This window comes from Melanostigma gelatinosum (assembly GCF_949748355.1).
Source record: "Melanostigma gelatinosum genome assembly, chromosome: 20".
Lineage (NCBI taxonomy): Eukaryota > Metazoa > Chordata > Actinopteri > Perciformes > Zoarcidae > Melanostigma > Melanostigma gelatinosum.
Genome location: NC_136653.1, coordinates 4,159,112 through 4,174,447, shown reverse-complemented (window position 1 = coordinate 4,174,447; position 15,336 = coordinate 4,159,112). Strand labels below are relative to the sequence as shown.

The following is a 15,336-nucleotide window of genomic DNA, read 5'->3' as shown; positions in this document are numbered from 1 at the left end:
GGAGGGAGGTGATGTGTAGCAGCCAGAAGACTCAAAGACGTCTGTTAATAGACCTAAAAGTACAGCATCAGCATGGCTCGAATACTCGGAGAACACCGTTGGAATATTTCCAGAATGAAGTGGGAGTAACATGAGAAGATGTCAAAAACAATAAAACTATGAAAAGTAAAAGGTCAGACTGAGGATAGCTTTCTGCTCGCAACATTTCATACATTAACACAAAAGCAGTGCGTGTCCGTCTAAGGGGCCCAAACGGGGGTCAGTGCCTCCACTAATATCAAGCTGACCGTGATTAACAAAACGTCTGAACATGATGAAGACGAGTTCTATGGATCGCATTCAGTCCATGATTTCTAAGCGGATCAACAGATGTTCATCTGAGGCGGACATCAAACAGGAAGAGAGCGAGCGGCCCTGACTCCAGCACTTTGTGTACAAATGACTGTGTTCCGACTTGACTGAGTCACGAAGACGGTATTGAAATGAAAGGTCTCGTCTACACACACCATAGAGCTCTAACGCGGGCGTTGTTTTGTGTCCATACACAGTGTCAACCACAACTACCGGTACATCACTTTCCCACAGACAGCAACCTGCAAAAAACCGGAGCCGGAGTGAGGACGGACCTTTAAAAGGCCTCTTTGAGGATTCAGACGTGGTTTTAAAGTTCAGGTTAGAATTAGGTTTAAGTGAGGGTTTGGCAATTAGTTGTGATGGTTAAGGTTAGGATTTATGTCAATGAGTGTCCTCACACAGATATAAGTGCACGGCTGTGTGTGTGTGTGTGTGTGTGCGTGCCAGAGCAGTCAGACTGTGTGGTAATGTGTGCTTGGCCTTGGCTGAGGACTGTTACTCCCCCACACTGTCTACCAGCCGGTCCATTGACGGTGCACCGGCTTCACCTTCATCGGCCTGATGAAGTTCTTGTTTACAGGGTTTGGAATTTAAAACGCTCAAATCGACCTTCTTCTTTGTTGGTACTTTAATTAGCCTGCACAATTCAGTAATCTGTTTTCATTAAGTTATTCTTGCAGAGGCATGTCTGTTTCACCTCAAACATTACTTCACTGCTCCCATGTGTTTACTGCTGCATGACTGAAAAACAGGAAATGAGAACGAAACCACAAAACAAGAAAAGCACAAGTCAGCAGATCTGTGTCGTGCATGAATCTGTATCACCGCTGCAGTTCACCAATCTTTAAAAATAAAAGTTTGTTTGGTGAAGTGCGGTAGAGCTCGCTCATCTTGCAAATGCATTCGGCCAGTTACATTTTCCAACAAGCAAATAAATTGAAATGCTGCGACAGATGGAACTCAGATCTGTCAGATCGCCAGAAACTGCCGATGAGGAAATGACAGCGGAATGAGAAGCCTCCGATTACAACAGGCACCACAGCTTCTGACTCAGCACTGGGATTAAAACAGCCCACGCAGCTCTGTCAACACACACACAGACACCCCCCCCCCCCCCCCCCCAAGTCATTGCTTGGCAGCATGTTGGAGGTGCTAGTCTCCACAGAGAGGTGCTAATTCATGGCAAGCATAGAGAACAGCTTTTGCCAATACAGTGTGTGTGTGTGTTTATTCAGACATGAAGCCAGAATCTGGGCCAGTCAGCCTTTTTAATAGACTTGTACTTGAAGATGTGTGCAGCTGCAGAGTCTGTGCATGTGTACGCACACACTCGCTGTACGCTCCGTTCTCGGACACACACAAAATGTAGTTACACAAACAAACTAACAATTGGATGTAACAATGTGTAATGCTGGAATTCTGTTATCACATTATTGTTTTATGTGTTGTTTTAAACATCCACAGATCCATCATGGTCTGCTCGTCACAGGGACCTTGTTTATTCTGGTTACTAAGAAACAAGTGGCGCTGTGAAGACTGCGCTGGTACCAACGCTGTAATGCGAGTCTCAGCTCTGTGAATCGATGCAGGCACATATCTCTGCACACTTGAAGCAGTTTCTTTAGCCGACGTGCAGCTGAGTGTAATCACTGCTGTGCTGCAGTTTGACCTTTACATCTTAGCATGAATGAACCACAGCACATTAAAAAAACTGCAACCGCAATCAAAATGTATTCAATAAGCCTCACGTCACAAGTCGCAGACTATTTCCTGGCCAGGTGCAGTCACTTCCTGGAGCCCAGACACCACAAGTACCTTTTATACTTTTATACTGTTTCTCACACGGATTAAACAAACGGGACGGCGTGCAGGTGCTGGTCAGAGCCCGGCCAGCTGTTTTCTTTATGCTAAGCTAAGCGACTTCATAACCAGCGTCAGGGGCGGACTGGCCATCGGGGATACCGGGGGAATCCCCGGTAGGCCGACGGGGTTTGGGCCGGTCTCTGACATCGCCGGCCCCGACTATATTATATGCTTCACAGAACACGTTCAATTGACTCTAATACCGAAAGTCAATAATCAGTGAAAACTGCATCAACAGTATAAACTGACATTATACTACTCCTCGCGATCCGAGGACGCCATAGCACGGCTGGACACTACGGTGCTTTTAAAAACTTTTTCTCCATTACCGCGGTCTGCTCCGTGCGCTCGTTCCGGGCGACGGTCGGGGCGGGGCCGGCGGAGGTGCGAATGGCCGCCGTAGACCGGCGAAATACAGGGGCGGCTCGACTGTCACGGCGTCCATGAATCGAGAAGGACTTCTTACTGGAACTGAAACGATGTACTGGGATTAAATTCTTTGTCAACAAAGAATTTGGTAAGTGACAAACTGCGTTTGTTTTTTTACATCTGCAGTAACGTTTTTATGAATAATATTTGATGGCTCGTGCTCTTGTGTGGTGGAATGCGTGGATCCGCTGCAGGTCTGCTGGATTGATGTGCTTTGTTGTCATATGAATATATGTGACTGGTTCTTATGACTTTGTGGCTGTCCTTGTGTTAATTACGTTGATTTGACTATGCGTTGTCAGTTATTGACGTAGCGTCCCGTCACGGATTCATGTATCTGCAGCTTGCGTCACTCGCTCAGAGACAAGCCGTTTTGAGTGCGAGCTAGCAGCATGGCACCGGTACCAAAACGTAAATCCTTTAAAGGTGGAGCTGAAAAGCTCAGGGAGAAAAAGAAGAGATATCTGGAGGAAGGTGCATCAAAATATTTAAAAATCTCTGACTTATTTGGGAAACCACCGACTGGTGACAGTGTTGATGGTAAGTTGTGGCATTGACTTGGCCAATGTTAGCTTGCTTTTCACAGATGAGGTAATGTTCGGCTACAAGCTAGCCTAGCTAACGTTAGCAAGATAAATGATAAATGTCCAAAATTGAGACCGTTATGATCTGGTCAAATAAGCAAGCTGGCGCTGTTCGCATCATCGAGATTATCTAATTTAACATGTTAGCCGTAGTTACTTGCTTACAATCGATGAGCAAGCTATCCATGGTGGTAGTTGTAAAGAGGGCAATCTTATCATTTCTAATAATTTATGTCAAATAATGTTTAAGTTAACCAGCTCTCAACAGCACCTGGAGGCTTTTATGTTGATGGCTACTCAGACAGATGTTTTGCAGATGCTGGACAGTGAGAAAATCATAGACGGTGTTGCAGAAAAGAGTGAGCTGCTGCAAAAACTACTCGTGTAGTGAGGTAATAATAACACATGAGTATACTGATATTGTTTTTTATTACTATGTGACTATAATGCACCTGGGCTGGCAGAGTTAGTTTAGGTTCTGTTACTTAACTTATTGTTTTGTTATGCACCTTCAACACCCCTACACACACACACACACACACACTCACACACCCAGCATGCAACACTACTGATACCACTGATGTTCACACCCCATCGTATGTTCTGTTCATTTCAATATAGTTCAAACTAATTCTACCCTCTGATTCCAGTTTCTTTATTGTGTGGTCTTTCTCTGCTGACATTCATTCCTTAAGGCTCTGTAGTTATACGTATAACCATCTGATACTAGCCCAAAGTTCAGCATATTCATCGAGCAAACTACTACCTTGGAGTATTATTTTATTCAATGTGTCCATCCAGGCAAATTGGTGGATCCAAATGTTATAAAAAAAAAACATATATGATGTAATTTCTTTGTAATCATCGAAAATAATGTTAAGTGTATGGGTATTTTTCCAAGTAGGCCACTGACATCGATACGTGCGATGCATTGAGTGGGCCGGTCTGACAGTAAACTCCCGGGCCACTTTTTTCCCCCAGTCCGCCCCTGACCAGCGTACAAACATTAGAGTGGCATCTATCCTCTCATCCCGCTCTCTTCAAGGAAGTGAATACGCATATTCCCCAAAACATTTGCCTCATCATTTCACGGTGATCGTACCTGATCCAGAGCCAGAGGTGGTCATGTCATAGATGAGGTCCTTCAGCGTCGTTCCCACGGTGATGAAGGGGTGGTCCATGGAGGGGTCCTCTTCGTTGGGCACCCGGTGGTGGTGGTGGTGATGGGCCCCGGCACCCCCGGCCCCCAGGCCCCTGTGGCTGTGGCAAACGTAGAAGGCCAGGACCAGCAGCAGGCAGAGCACGCACACGGGGCCGGCGATCACCGCTGCGAGGGCCACGGGCCCCAGAGGGGGAGTCTTCTCCGGGATGACTTCTGGACGGGCAGGAGACGGGACACAGAGCAGGTTAGGAAAGTGAGACGGGACAAAAGTTGTGACCTGGAGAGTGTGGAGGGTTACGTCTGGCTCGGGGATCTACGCGTGAGAGATCAAAGGAGGCCGCTAACTGTTGGGAGAGTTCACTTTGCGCATACTGACGGCTGGCAGGCAGGGCTGAAGCCACGAGCCAAGTGGTGCGGGGGAACACTCCATCTGCTAGGCTGATGGGAGATTTGGCCTGGAGCGCTCTCTCACTCACACACGCCCCCCAACACAGATGACTTCTCTGAACATGATCGCTCTCCTGATAAAGCCTCCAGCTAGACGGGACGACACCGTCTGTTGTTGAGACGAGGCTCTGCTACGTTGTAAACAGGATGCTCCGACTCAGCGTCGTTACTTTATACCTGTGTACAGTCCACATGGGGGGGGGGGGGGACAGGTTAGAGTGAAAACACTCGCCGAAGTAGATGATTCTGGAAACATGGTGTCGTTAGATATTATAACGTAGGCAAACATCTGCAGTACAACAATATAATTGAAGTTGAATGCGGGGATGTGTGTTCTGTTGTGCTCAGCTAATAACTCATTTAACAGTTATTGTTGCTGTTACACACCCCACAGGCCTTTGGGAGCGTGGCCAATAAAAGACACCAGAATGTGAAATATTGCTTTGTGACATTTGAGTTCCAAAAAAAAGTATTCTGAAATATGAGACGCATCGGCCAGTTGTTGTCATGGCCGATCAGAATATGGAAATTATTGTTTTGAGTCTTCAACTTGTTGTATTTGCACAAGTTCTTAGAAACAACAACATTTCACCTGAACTTAAAAACACAACATAATCCTCCCTCCTTTTACACAGTGGTGTGAGAAAAGCTGAAAACACACACAGGGAGAGAGAGAGACAGCGAGCGAGAGCGAGACACACAGAGAGAGCGAGAGAGAGAGCGAGAGCAAGCGACACAGAGAGAGAGAGAGAGACCCTGAAGCAGGGATGGTGGGATGGATGTTAATGGGAGCCAGAGAGGATGGTGCCTGTTTGGTCACAGCTCGCAGTGAACCGGCTGACTGTCTGCTTGGACCCCGGGAGAAGGAATAACGAGCCACATGTCTGCAGCAGGAAGAAGGCTATTTGTTGCCGTTACCCCATGTTATACATGTTCAGAGTGACGACAGCTCTGCTAAAAGGTGGCAGAGCTTCGCTTCCCTGGTGCCTTTAACTTCTGGTAAGAAAAGGTGAAAAATGAACGTTAAAACACAGTAAACTGATTATTCTTTCAGACTGTACAACAGGTGGGAGAGTCGTCTCCCTCACCGCTGATTCAACAGGTCGTTGGAAGGAATCACAGAATACATCAATTTACGGTCATAACCGGTGAAACACATCCTGACTGAGTTGTAACCTCTACGTTGGCTTTGAGGCATTACATCAGAGCATTTGGACTGACGGCGCAGCGGGAGACACTGAGCATGTATCGGAGGTACAAATAAACTATTGTTCGGCTGTGGGAGTCCACGGATTAGATTATATTTGCGCGTTAGTCAGACTTTGAATTGAACGAGTTTGGATACGAGGTTGAACTCCATGCACAGCCGTCACAGTGAGGCGTTCCCTCTTTGAACTCTTAAACAAAAGGAATGAGTGGTGTAACGGGCCGTGAAGTTGATCTAGGATAATAACAATAGAATAGACAGAGGGAATTATGACCCGTTTCATTTCCTAACATAAGCTATAAACAGCTTATATTCCCATTAAATCATTAAATTACTAATGACAAGATTTTAATAATGCAAATTAAATAAAAATACAATCTTTACTTTCTGTATTATTTGCTTGTTTTTAAGCAAATAGCTGCTATAGATGACAATAAAGTAAAAGAACAACATTTAGAATGTGCTGTTGAAAGAGATGTTTGCTGAACAAGTCTGGAGCCACTTGTACCAAGTGCTGTAAAAAAGGAGAAAGAACTGATTTGTATCAGCAAACATGGCTCATTTATGACTAGCAATCAGACTCAGCTGCAAAAAAACAAAACGTGATGCATCACACGCACACGCACACACACACACACACACACACACACACACACACACACACACACACAAGGGCTAGCTGACCTAGAAAACCTGAGTCCTCCACAGTTACTACTGTCTGCACCGTTGCATGCTGGGATAGAGAAACATGACCTCGGTGTGTATTTCAGGGCCACATTTAGTGGTTTGGGGGACCCCAGGAAAACACTGCCCTGGCTCACTTTTCACCTTTTCTCTTACTGGGAATGTTGGTGTCTTCAGTGGTATAAGACGACCGCTACTCAAAACTACAATAGTAAAACTATTAATACCACACAGTGAAGGGCCTGCAGGCAAACGTTTACCTCAAGTGAGGAGAAAAAGAGGAGTTCTCAGCACAGTGTATTAGCATTTCTCACGGTGGAGATTAGTCGAATGAATAATAATGAAAGACATTTTTTGTTTTTCATGAGTCAAATCTGAATCTTCAACGGCACCAGTAACATTTCTCTGTCAGGTAAATGTAGAGCTACGATGTTTCCTGATGAAGTAGAAGTGCACAGTACGTAGTATACAGCAGAGTTGCATATTTTAAGTGCCTTGGGGGCATTTTGTCAGCTATTTCTGGGTACAAGGAGTTAGAATAGTGACATAAGTCAATATTGTTCATATCTAAACATTATAAATCTCTAGCTTTTGGGGGGAAACAGTCATCTAAATGTAATTATAAATCTCCTTCAAAAAGAGGCGATCAGTTAAACCCGCAGGCCGTCTGTTCTTCATGGGACTAGGGCTGGGCGGTATGACCAAAAATCCATATCACGGTATTTTTTAAGACTACCGGTTTCACAGAATATCACGGTATGTTTTTCCGCCTTAATGCAGTGGCCGTGCATTTTATACCTGGGCCTTATAGCCACATGATGGCGCCACAGCTTCTATTTGTTTTTAAGGCTGTAACTATGTATGAGTCGTTTGAATAATGCTCGGGCATTTAGAAAATGCAAACGCCTAAATTCAGGAAAATATAATGTTCTCAGCTGGTCTGGCTGTGGGATCCAGTCATTCCTTAATGACAAGCCGCGACCCAAAGAGAGCATCATAGGATTTTACTTTCACAACTTGAACGTTGAACGTACTGCTCTGCAGTGTCTTTGCTCGTCTCAGTCTCCTCTGTCACGGTGTCTGGTACATCTTACTCTGGTCAGAATGCCCATATTTGATTGGCTGAGCTCCATCATTACATTACACATTTGCGGAAGTGACGAGTTGCTGACTCTGTGCTGCTGTTTTCCCTCCAATTTGCCTGTCAGCTGATACAGCTCACTTGTGCGCCGTGTCTGTTTCACCCTTTTTTTCTAGTTTTAATTGATCTACTAATAGTACGATGTCAGCAAACACGTACTCGAACTTTTTTAGAACTAGAACTGTGTTTGCATTGATCTGCTATGGCTTCACTCACCTCTCCATCCGACTGTGTCAGCTGCGCCCGCCTGGTGGATAAAATCACAGAGTTGGAGGGAAGAATATCAACGCTCTACAGGATCCAGTATGCCGAGAACCTCATGGACACAATCATTTTCGGTCCATCACAGACTGAAACAGCCAGCGACTGCGTGCATGATTCCATCGTTTCCAGTCCTGCTGCTGCAGCCCCTCCTCCGGTCGCAGCTCCTGAGGCCTCCTGGCTACGGCTCGGAGCTAAGCCTAAAGCCCTGGTCAGCTCTACTCCATCACATCATGAGCCCTGGTCCCTGGTCTGTGCTCGCGGCAGCCGGAGAGGGAGACGCTCATCTCCTACACCCCATGGCTTCGATGTCCAACTGAAGAATGGATTTGACGCCCTTGCCCTGCACGAGTTCCCTCCTCTGACTACGGACTCCCAGCTTCCTACATCATCCCAGTTGCCGCCTCGGGGGACCCACAACCCCGGGTCCACCGACATCCCTACGCCAGTCATTCCTGAGCCCTCCTCTCGCCCCAGGACACGCCGCTCCATACCGTGCTTTACACCAGCACCGCGGCGAGCTTCGGTTCCCCGTTCTCTCAGTCCTTGCGCATCTTCTCCGCCACCACTGGTTGAATCCTCGCCTCCATCCACGCGTATTGTGCGCGCATTGTTGCCGCCTCGTCGACCCTGATAGTAGGGGACTCAATCATCAGGAATACCCGTTTTTTCAACGCGGAGACACACTGTTTCCCCGGAGCAATGGCTCAAGACATCCTGCTGACACTGCCTGGCCTGATGCGCGCCCTCCTGTCTTCCATTCGGCTAATTATCGTTCATGTGGGAATTAACGATACAGCCCTCCACCAGTCCGAGTTGACCAAGATAGATTTTACAAATCTTTTAAGCTTTTTAAACAGCTGTGGACTGTCTGTTTTATCAGTGGTCCAAGTCTAACACTCGGCCGTGGATCACAGCGGTTCAGCAGAGTCCTCAGCCTCCACACCTGGCTCCAGGCCGCCTGCAGGACCAACAACGTGAGCTTTATTGACAATTTTAATCTGTTTTGGGGCCGCTCTTCCGCTTTTAAGAAGGATGGTATTCATTTAACAAGCTGGGTAGCCGCTTGCTAGCGGCTAATTTACAGCATGCTGTTCACTCCCATTCACATGATTGACTGTTTACACCTGGATCCCCTGTCCGCTGTCACTCTTCCTCTACGATCATTCATCAGCCGCATTCATCCCCTACAAGCAACACTAGCTCCCCCTGGCTGCATGGAGGGTCTCCTACTACTCTCTCCCCAGCCTCTACCATAACTTCCACTCCACGACCCATGGACCATAACTAGGGCTCCCGCCCTAGTTATGGTCTGGTTCGAGGTGCTGCACGAGTGATCCATCCTATTGCACATACCCCCAAAGCTTCCTGTGCTGATGACGACAGTGTCTTCCCCCATCAAAATGTGTCTGATTAATGCACGCTCTATAACAAACAAGGCTCACATTTTAAATGACTTGTTCACAAGTCATAATTTGGCTTTTTTATTTCTGACAGAGACCTGGCAACGGAATATGGAATGCATCCATTTCAATGAACTCTGCCCTGTGGACTGCTCTTATGTTGGGACACCGCGTTTGACGGGCCGCGGTGGAGGCCTCGCCGTGGTCTGGAAGAATCAGCGTTCCTGCCAATTGGGGAGCACAGAATCCTATGCTACTTTTGAGCTGCAGCTCACTAAAGTGGGCTGACTAAAGCAGTTTTTCTGTTTTTTTAATTTACCGACCTCCAGGTCCTGCAGGTCAGTTTTTATCAGAGTTCACAGACTTTCTGACCTCTATTATCAAGCTAGACAAAGTGCTTCTGGTTGGTGATTTTAATCTGCATATCAATGATACCACAGACTGTATTGCTACAGAGTTTCTCAATATTACTGAATCTTTTAATTTCACGCAACATGTTTCTGGCGCCACTCACAGGGGTGGTCACACCTTGGACCTTGTGTTCTCTCTGGGTCTTGATATTGATAATACCCGTTGTGAGGACCTATTGATCAGTGACCGTAAATGTATTTTCTTTGATCTTTCTGTCAATGCTGACCCCTTGTGTCTGAAACAAACATTCCACTCCCGCATTATTACTCAGAGTACAGCTGATCAGTTCTCTATGCACTTCTGCTGTGATATTAACACAAATCTCAATGATGTTGAACTCTTGATAGTCATTTAATGAACATTGCACCACTTTGCTGGATAAAGTGGCACCTCTTAAGGAAAGGACCAGGGCTGCCTATAACACTACTCCGTGGATGACAGACGCTGTCTGCAGCCTGAGACAGAAGTGTCGCAGGACACAGCGGCTCTGGAAAGCAACTGGGCTAGAAGTGCATCGTTTATATCTCAAAGACCTCAGAGTTTATTTTAATGCTGGAGTAAAGGAAGCTAGAACTGCTTATTTTGCCAACCTAATCTCTTCTTCAAAGAGAAATCCCAAGATTCTGTTTGACACTATTAAGAGAATTGTTTCACCGTCTGTCTCCACTTTACCATGCTATTCTGTTGACGATTGCAACAAATTCCTTATCTATTTTATTGATAAGGTAACAGGTATTAGGTCTGGCATTCAGCCTGGGATCTGGTCATCTACTTGTAGCTCCTAGCAATCTCCTGCTGTTCTGGACTCTTTCCAGCCTATCAGCCTTCAAGACCTGATGGACTTAATTAACAAAACAAAGCCATCATCTTGCCCTCTGGATATAATTCCATCCTCTCTATTTCAGAAAGTTGTGCTAACTATTGGCCCTGCTGTTGTCAATTCCTCATTGTCTACAGGAATTGTCCCTTCCTATTTCAAACATGCCACTATCCAGCCCATATTAAAGAAACCTAACTTACATCCAGCTTTGCCCATGAACTACAGGCCCATATCAAAACTGCCTTTCTTGTCCAAAATTTTAGAGAAAGTGGTGGACAAACAACTTACTGCTGCACTGGAGAGGCACAACATGTACGACAAGTTCCAGTCTGGGTTTCGTAAGCAACACTCTACTGAAACCGCTCCCCTGAGGGTTTCAAATGACATTCTCATGTGTGCTGATGCAGGTGACTGCTCTGTGTTAGTTCTTCTGGACCTCAGTTCTGCATTTGACACTGTAGACCACATGTGTCAAACTCAAGGCCCACCACTTCATCTTATGTGGCCAGCGAATCCTCCAGCAAAAAATAAAAAATAAAACTTTTTATTTATTAATTTATTTTTGGAAAATTGTTAAAAGTTAGAATAAAAGTATCCCCATGGCCGAAATTATGAGATAGAAAGTTGAAATTATGAGATAGCATGTTGTCTGTGTACCGACATTAAAACTATCACAACAGGTGGACAGGAGCGGGAACAGCCCGAAAAGAGGTTTTCCAATGATTGAAAAAGGTCGACAAATAATCCCAAAATGTCCACGGAGAGAAAAATTGATGCAGAGGGAAGAAAATGTAATGAAAGATGGGAAAGCGAATACATGTTTGTGCTTCAAGGAGAAAAACGGGTCTGTCTTCTGTGTTATGAGGCAGTGTCGGTGATGAAGGAATACAATTTACGTCGGCATTTTGACATCAAACACGGAGCTAAATTTAGCCTCCAAGAAAAACATCAAATTGTCCAAGAATTAAAAGACAGACTGCAATCACAGCAGAATATATTTACAAAAGCTACAGCCCAGTGCATGCTGAAGGTATGTGAGCAGAGCTCCGACCAGATACAGACTTTTACAAATGTCAGTTCGTGAAGAAACACCATCACAGACAGAGTTCATGAACTAGCAGCAATCTAACAACACAGCTAGCTAAGAGACGAGCAGGTACTTGTGTTTCTAATGAACTGTTGATGAAAGCACAGACAACACGGATACAGAGCATCTATCCATGTTTATCAGACCTGACTCTCAGTGAGCAGCGCTTGGATGTAGCTGCCATGCACAGGACGACGACAGGGAGGAACATTAGTGATGCAGAGGTGACAAAAATAGCTTTGAACAAAGTTAATGTAATAACTTGTGTTCGATATTTGTCTTTGTTATTTTCTTTAATAGTTTGATCTTTGATAGAGTAATGTGGGTTTCTTAACTCTCAATTAAAATGATTTATGTTATAATAACAGAAATGTGTTTAAATATCATTTTTCATTGATATAACTGCATGTACAATATTTGTACACTTGAATAAACAATAATCAAATCCAGAGAGAGTTATTTAACAATATGTTAGGGAGAAGTTACGATACAGTCTTAGAGTTACAACCGGCCCTTTGAGGGCGACCGTGACGCCTAGAGTGAAAATGAGTTTGACACCCCTGCTGTAGACCATGACATCCTGATTAAGAGGCTACGTGATTGGGTGGGCATATAGCGTTAGACTGGTTTACATCTTACCTCAATAACAGAAGTTTCAATGTCTCTGTGGGTGATTTTGTGTCTTGTTACCTCTCCACTGTCTTGTGGTGTACTGCAGGGCTCGGTTCTGGGGCCTCTGTTATTCTCTCTTTATCTGCTACCTTTGGGGCCGATTATAAAAAGCTATAATGTGCCCTATCACTTATATGCAGACGATATCCAACTCCATCTGTCATTTAAACCCAGCGAGGCATTCACATTAACTAGGCTCCTGGACTGTGTCAATGCCATCAGAGACTGGACGGCAGAAAACTGCCTACAACTCAACGACTCTAAGACGGAGGTCCTAGTTATTGCTCCAGAGGAGTTTGTCCCCATGATCAGGCAGATGATTAGTCCACTCTCCTCTGCTGCCCATTGCAACCTGCGCAATCTTGGGATTTTCTTTGATCGATCCATGTCGTTTGACCCATATGTTAAGCAGCTGTCCAGGTCATGTTTCTTCCATCTAAGAAATATCAGTAAACTGAGATCTGTAGTATCAACACATGAACTAGAGATGATCATACACACATTTATCTCACGCATTGACTACTGCAACTCACTTTTCACATCACTCAGTGTATCTGCTCTTAACCGTCTGCAGGTCATCCAAAATGCTGCCGCCAGATTACCCACCAGGACAAATCGACGGTCTCACATCACCCCCGTACTCCGATCTGTCCACTGGCTTCCTGTAGCATCTAGGATACACTTTAAAATTCTCACCATCACTTACAGAGCACTTCACGGTCAGGCTCCGACTTATGTAGCTGATCTACTTCGCCCCTATTCACCCGCCCGCACTCTCAGGTCAAACGCTCTAGGTCTTCTGTCAGTCCCACGCACACGATTTAAGAGCCGTGGTGACCGAGCCTTTGAGGCAGTGGCCCCGAGGCTCTGGAATGCTCTGCCTGCAACTCTGCGCCTCGCAAATACTGTGGATACTTTTAAAAGCCAGCTCAAAACCCACCTGTTTAGGCTGGCATTTGTGTAAAAGTAAACCCATGTCCTAGACCTGCTCTTAAAATATGTTTTACATTTTTATTTTTTATTATTTTATTTTTTATTTTTCTCTGTGTATATAATTTATTGATCCTAAGGTCACATTGTGTTTTTTATGCTTTTAAATGTCTGCTCTGTTAAGCACTTTGTGATACTATTGTCTGTGAAAAGCGCTATACAAATAAAATTCATTCATTCATCACGTGATTCATGTGATCCCATGTAGGCCCAGGGATTATACTCTGGTTCTTGCCACTTGTTATCGACGTTGGAGCCAAGCCTTTCTGAAAAACTGACACAATGTAAGGAACAGTGTGTGTGTGTGTGTGTGTGTGGGTGTGTGTGTGTGTGTGTGTGTGTGTTACCAGGCAAGATCTCCAGGTTGGGCTCCTTGTTACAGTAGTCCGTGTTGCAGCACTGCGGGTAAATGCCCGTGTCATGCTTGACGGACGGGGCGCAGATGAAGGGCCGGTCTCGTGGGATCAGCTCGTTGTCGCGCACGCACTGCCGCTGCTCGGTGGTCACCTGGCTGCCCGTCTTGCGGAGGGCGACGAAGCAGACGCCGTCCGTCGTGCAGCTGGAGTTGGCGCTGCAGCGGTCACAGTAACACTGGAGGGCTGGAGGGGAGAGAGGAACGATTGAGACACGAACATGTATTTGGCCGCCTTCAGTTTTCACACCTGCAGTTCACTTTTGAGAAAACGTGAAACGCTTTTCACACTGTCCTGAGTTCAGTTTGTCACTAAAATCCAACACATTTCAATCTGAGGCTGAAAGCCAATCAGAGATTTCTCAACCCCACCAAGCCCCGCCTCCTCCCCGATGTGTGTGTATGTATTGCGTGGGCGTGTGGAAGGACTCTCGCTGAGGGCATGTGAGACGTTACATCGTTACACACACACACACACCTTCTGAGACAAGAGCTCTGAATAACTAGAAAATGCATTTCCTGCTGAAAATGCGTTGGAATGCTGAAAGCTGAAATGAATCTCAAAAACATTGCTGAAAATAGATATCCAATTTTTAAAAAAATTGCAAAAAGCTTAATAATTCAAAAAAGTTGAACGATTACAAATATGACCCCTCTCCTGAAAGAGCTGAACATTTTGATATTCGAACGGTTTCTGTAGCTTAAAAGAATTCCAGCGGTAGTGATATTTGTTGTAGTAGTAGTAGAAGTTGTAGTAAAAGTATTATTAGCAGTATAAGTATTAGTAGCATTTGAATAAGTACTAGCTGTAGCAGTAGTGATATTTGTAGTAGCAGTAGTAGTAGAAGTTGTAGTCGAAGTATTAGTAATTAGAAATAGTAGAAGTAGTAGTATCAGTAGTCTTAGTAATAGCTGTAGTAGTGGTCGTAGTATTTTATATAACAGTAGTAGTAGTATAATAAGTAGCAGTAGTAGTAGTAGTAATAATAGTAAAGTCAGTTTTTGAAGTAGCAGTAGTAGTAGTACTAGTAGCAGTCATACTAATAGCTGTAGTAGTTTTAGTACTGGTTATTAGTACTGGTAGTAGCAGGAATAGCAGTTGTGGTATAAGTAATAATAGTAGTGGTAGTGGTAGTAATAGCAGTAGTGGTAGAAATAATATTTATGGTAGCAGTAATAGCAGTAGTAGTAATAGTAGCAACAGCAAAAGTTGAAGTAATAGTAGTAGTAGTAATACTAGAAATATTAGCAGTAGTAGTAGTTGTCGCAGTATTAGTAAGAGCATTCATTATTTCAACAAAAAAGCCTAATTTTGAGCTAAACGTTTCAATACAGTTAATCCATGACGCTTTTATTTTGAAAGGGTGGGACTGGGTGGGGGAGAGGATCTCAAGCTGCTCTTCACTCTA

At 44.9% G+C, this 15,336-nt stretch overlaps 1 protein-coding gene across 1 annotated transcript in view; it reads right to left on the bottom strand.

The window, feature by feature from the left end:
• The window catches only part of tgfbr1b (transforming growth factor, beta receptor 1 b), a 55,268-nt gene that overhangs the window by 13,988 nt on the left and 25,944 nt on the right, over positions 1-15,336 (bottom strand). The window contains exons 2-3 of the mRNA XM_079291580.1: positions 13,863-14,114; positions 4,333-4,605 (exon numbers count right to left, since the gene is read on the bottom strand). Of these exons, the coding sequence (XP_079147706.1) occupies positions 4,333-4,605; positions 13,863-14,114 (525 nt within the window). The remainder of the gene's footprint in view (positions 1-4,332; positions 4,606-13,862; positions 14,115-15,336) is intronic.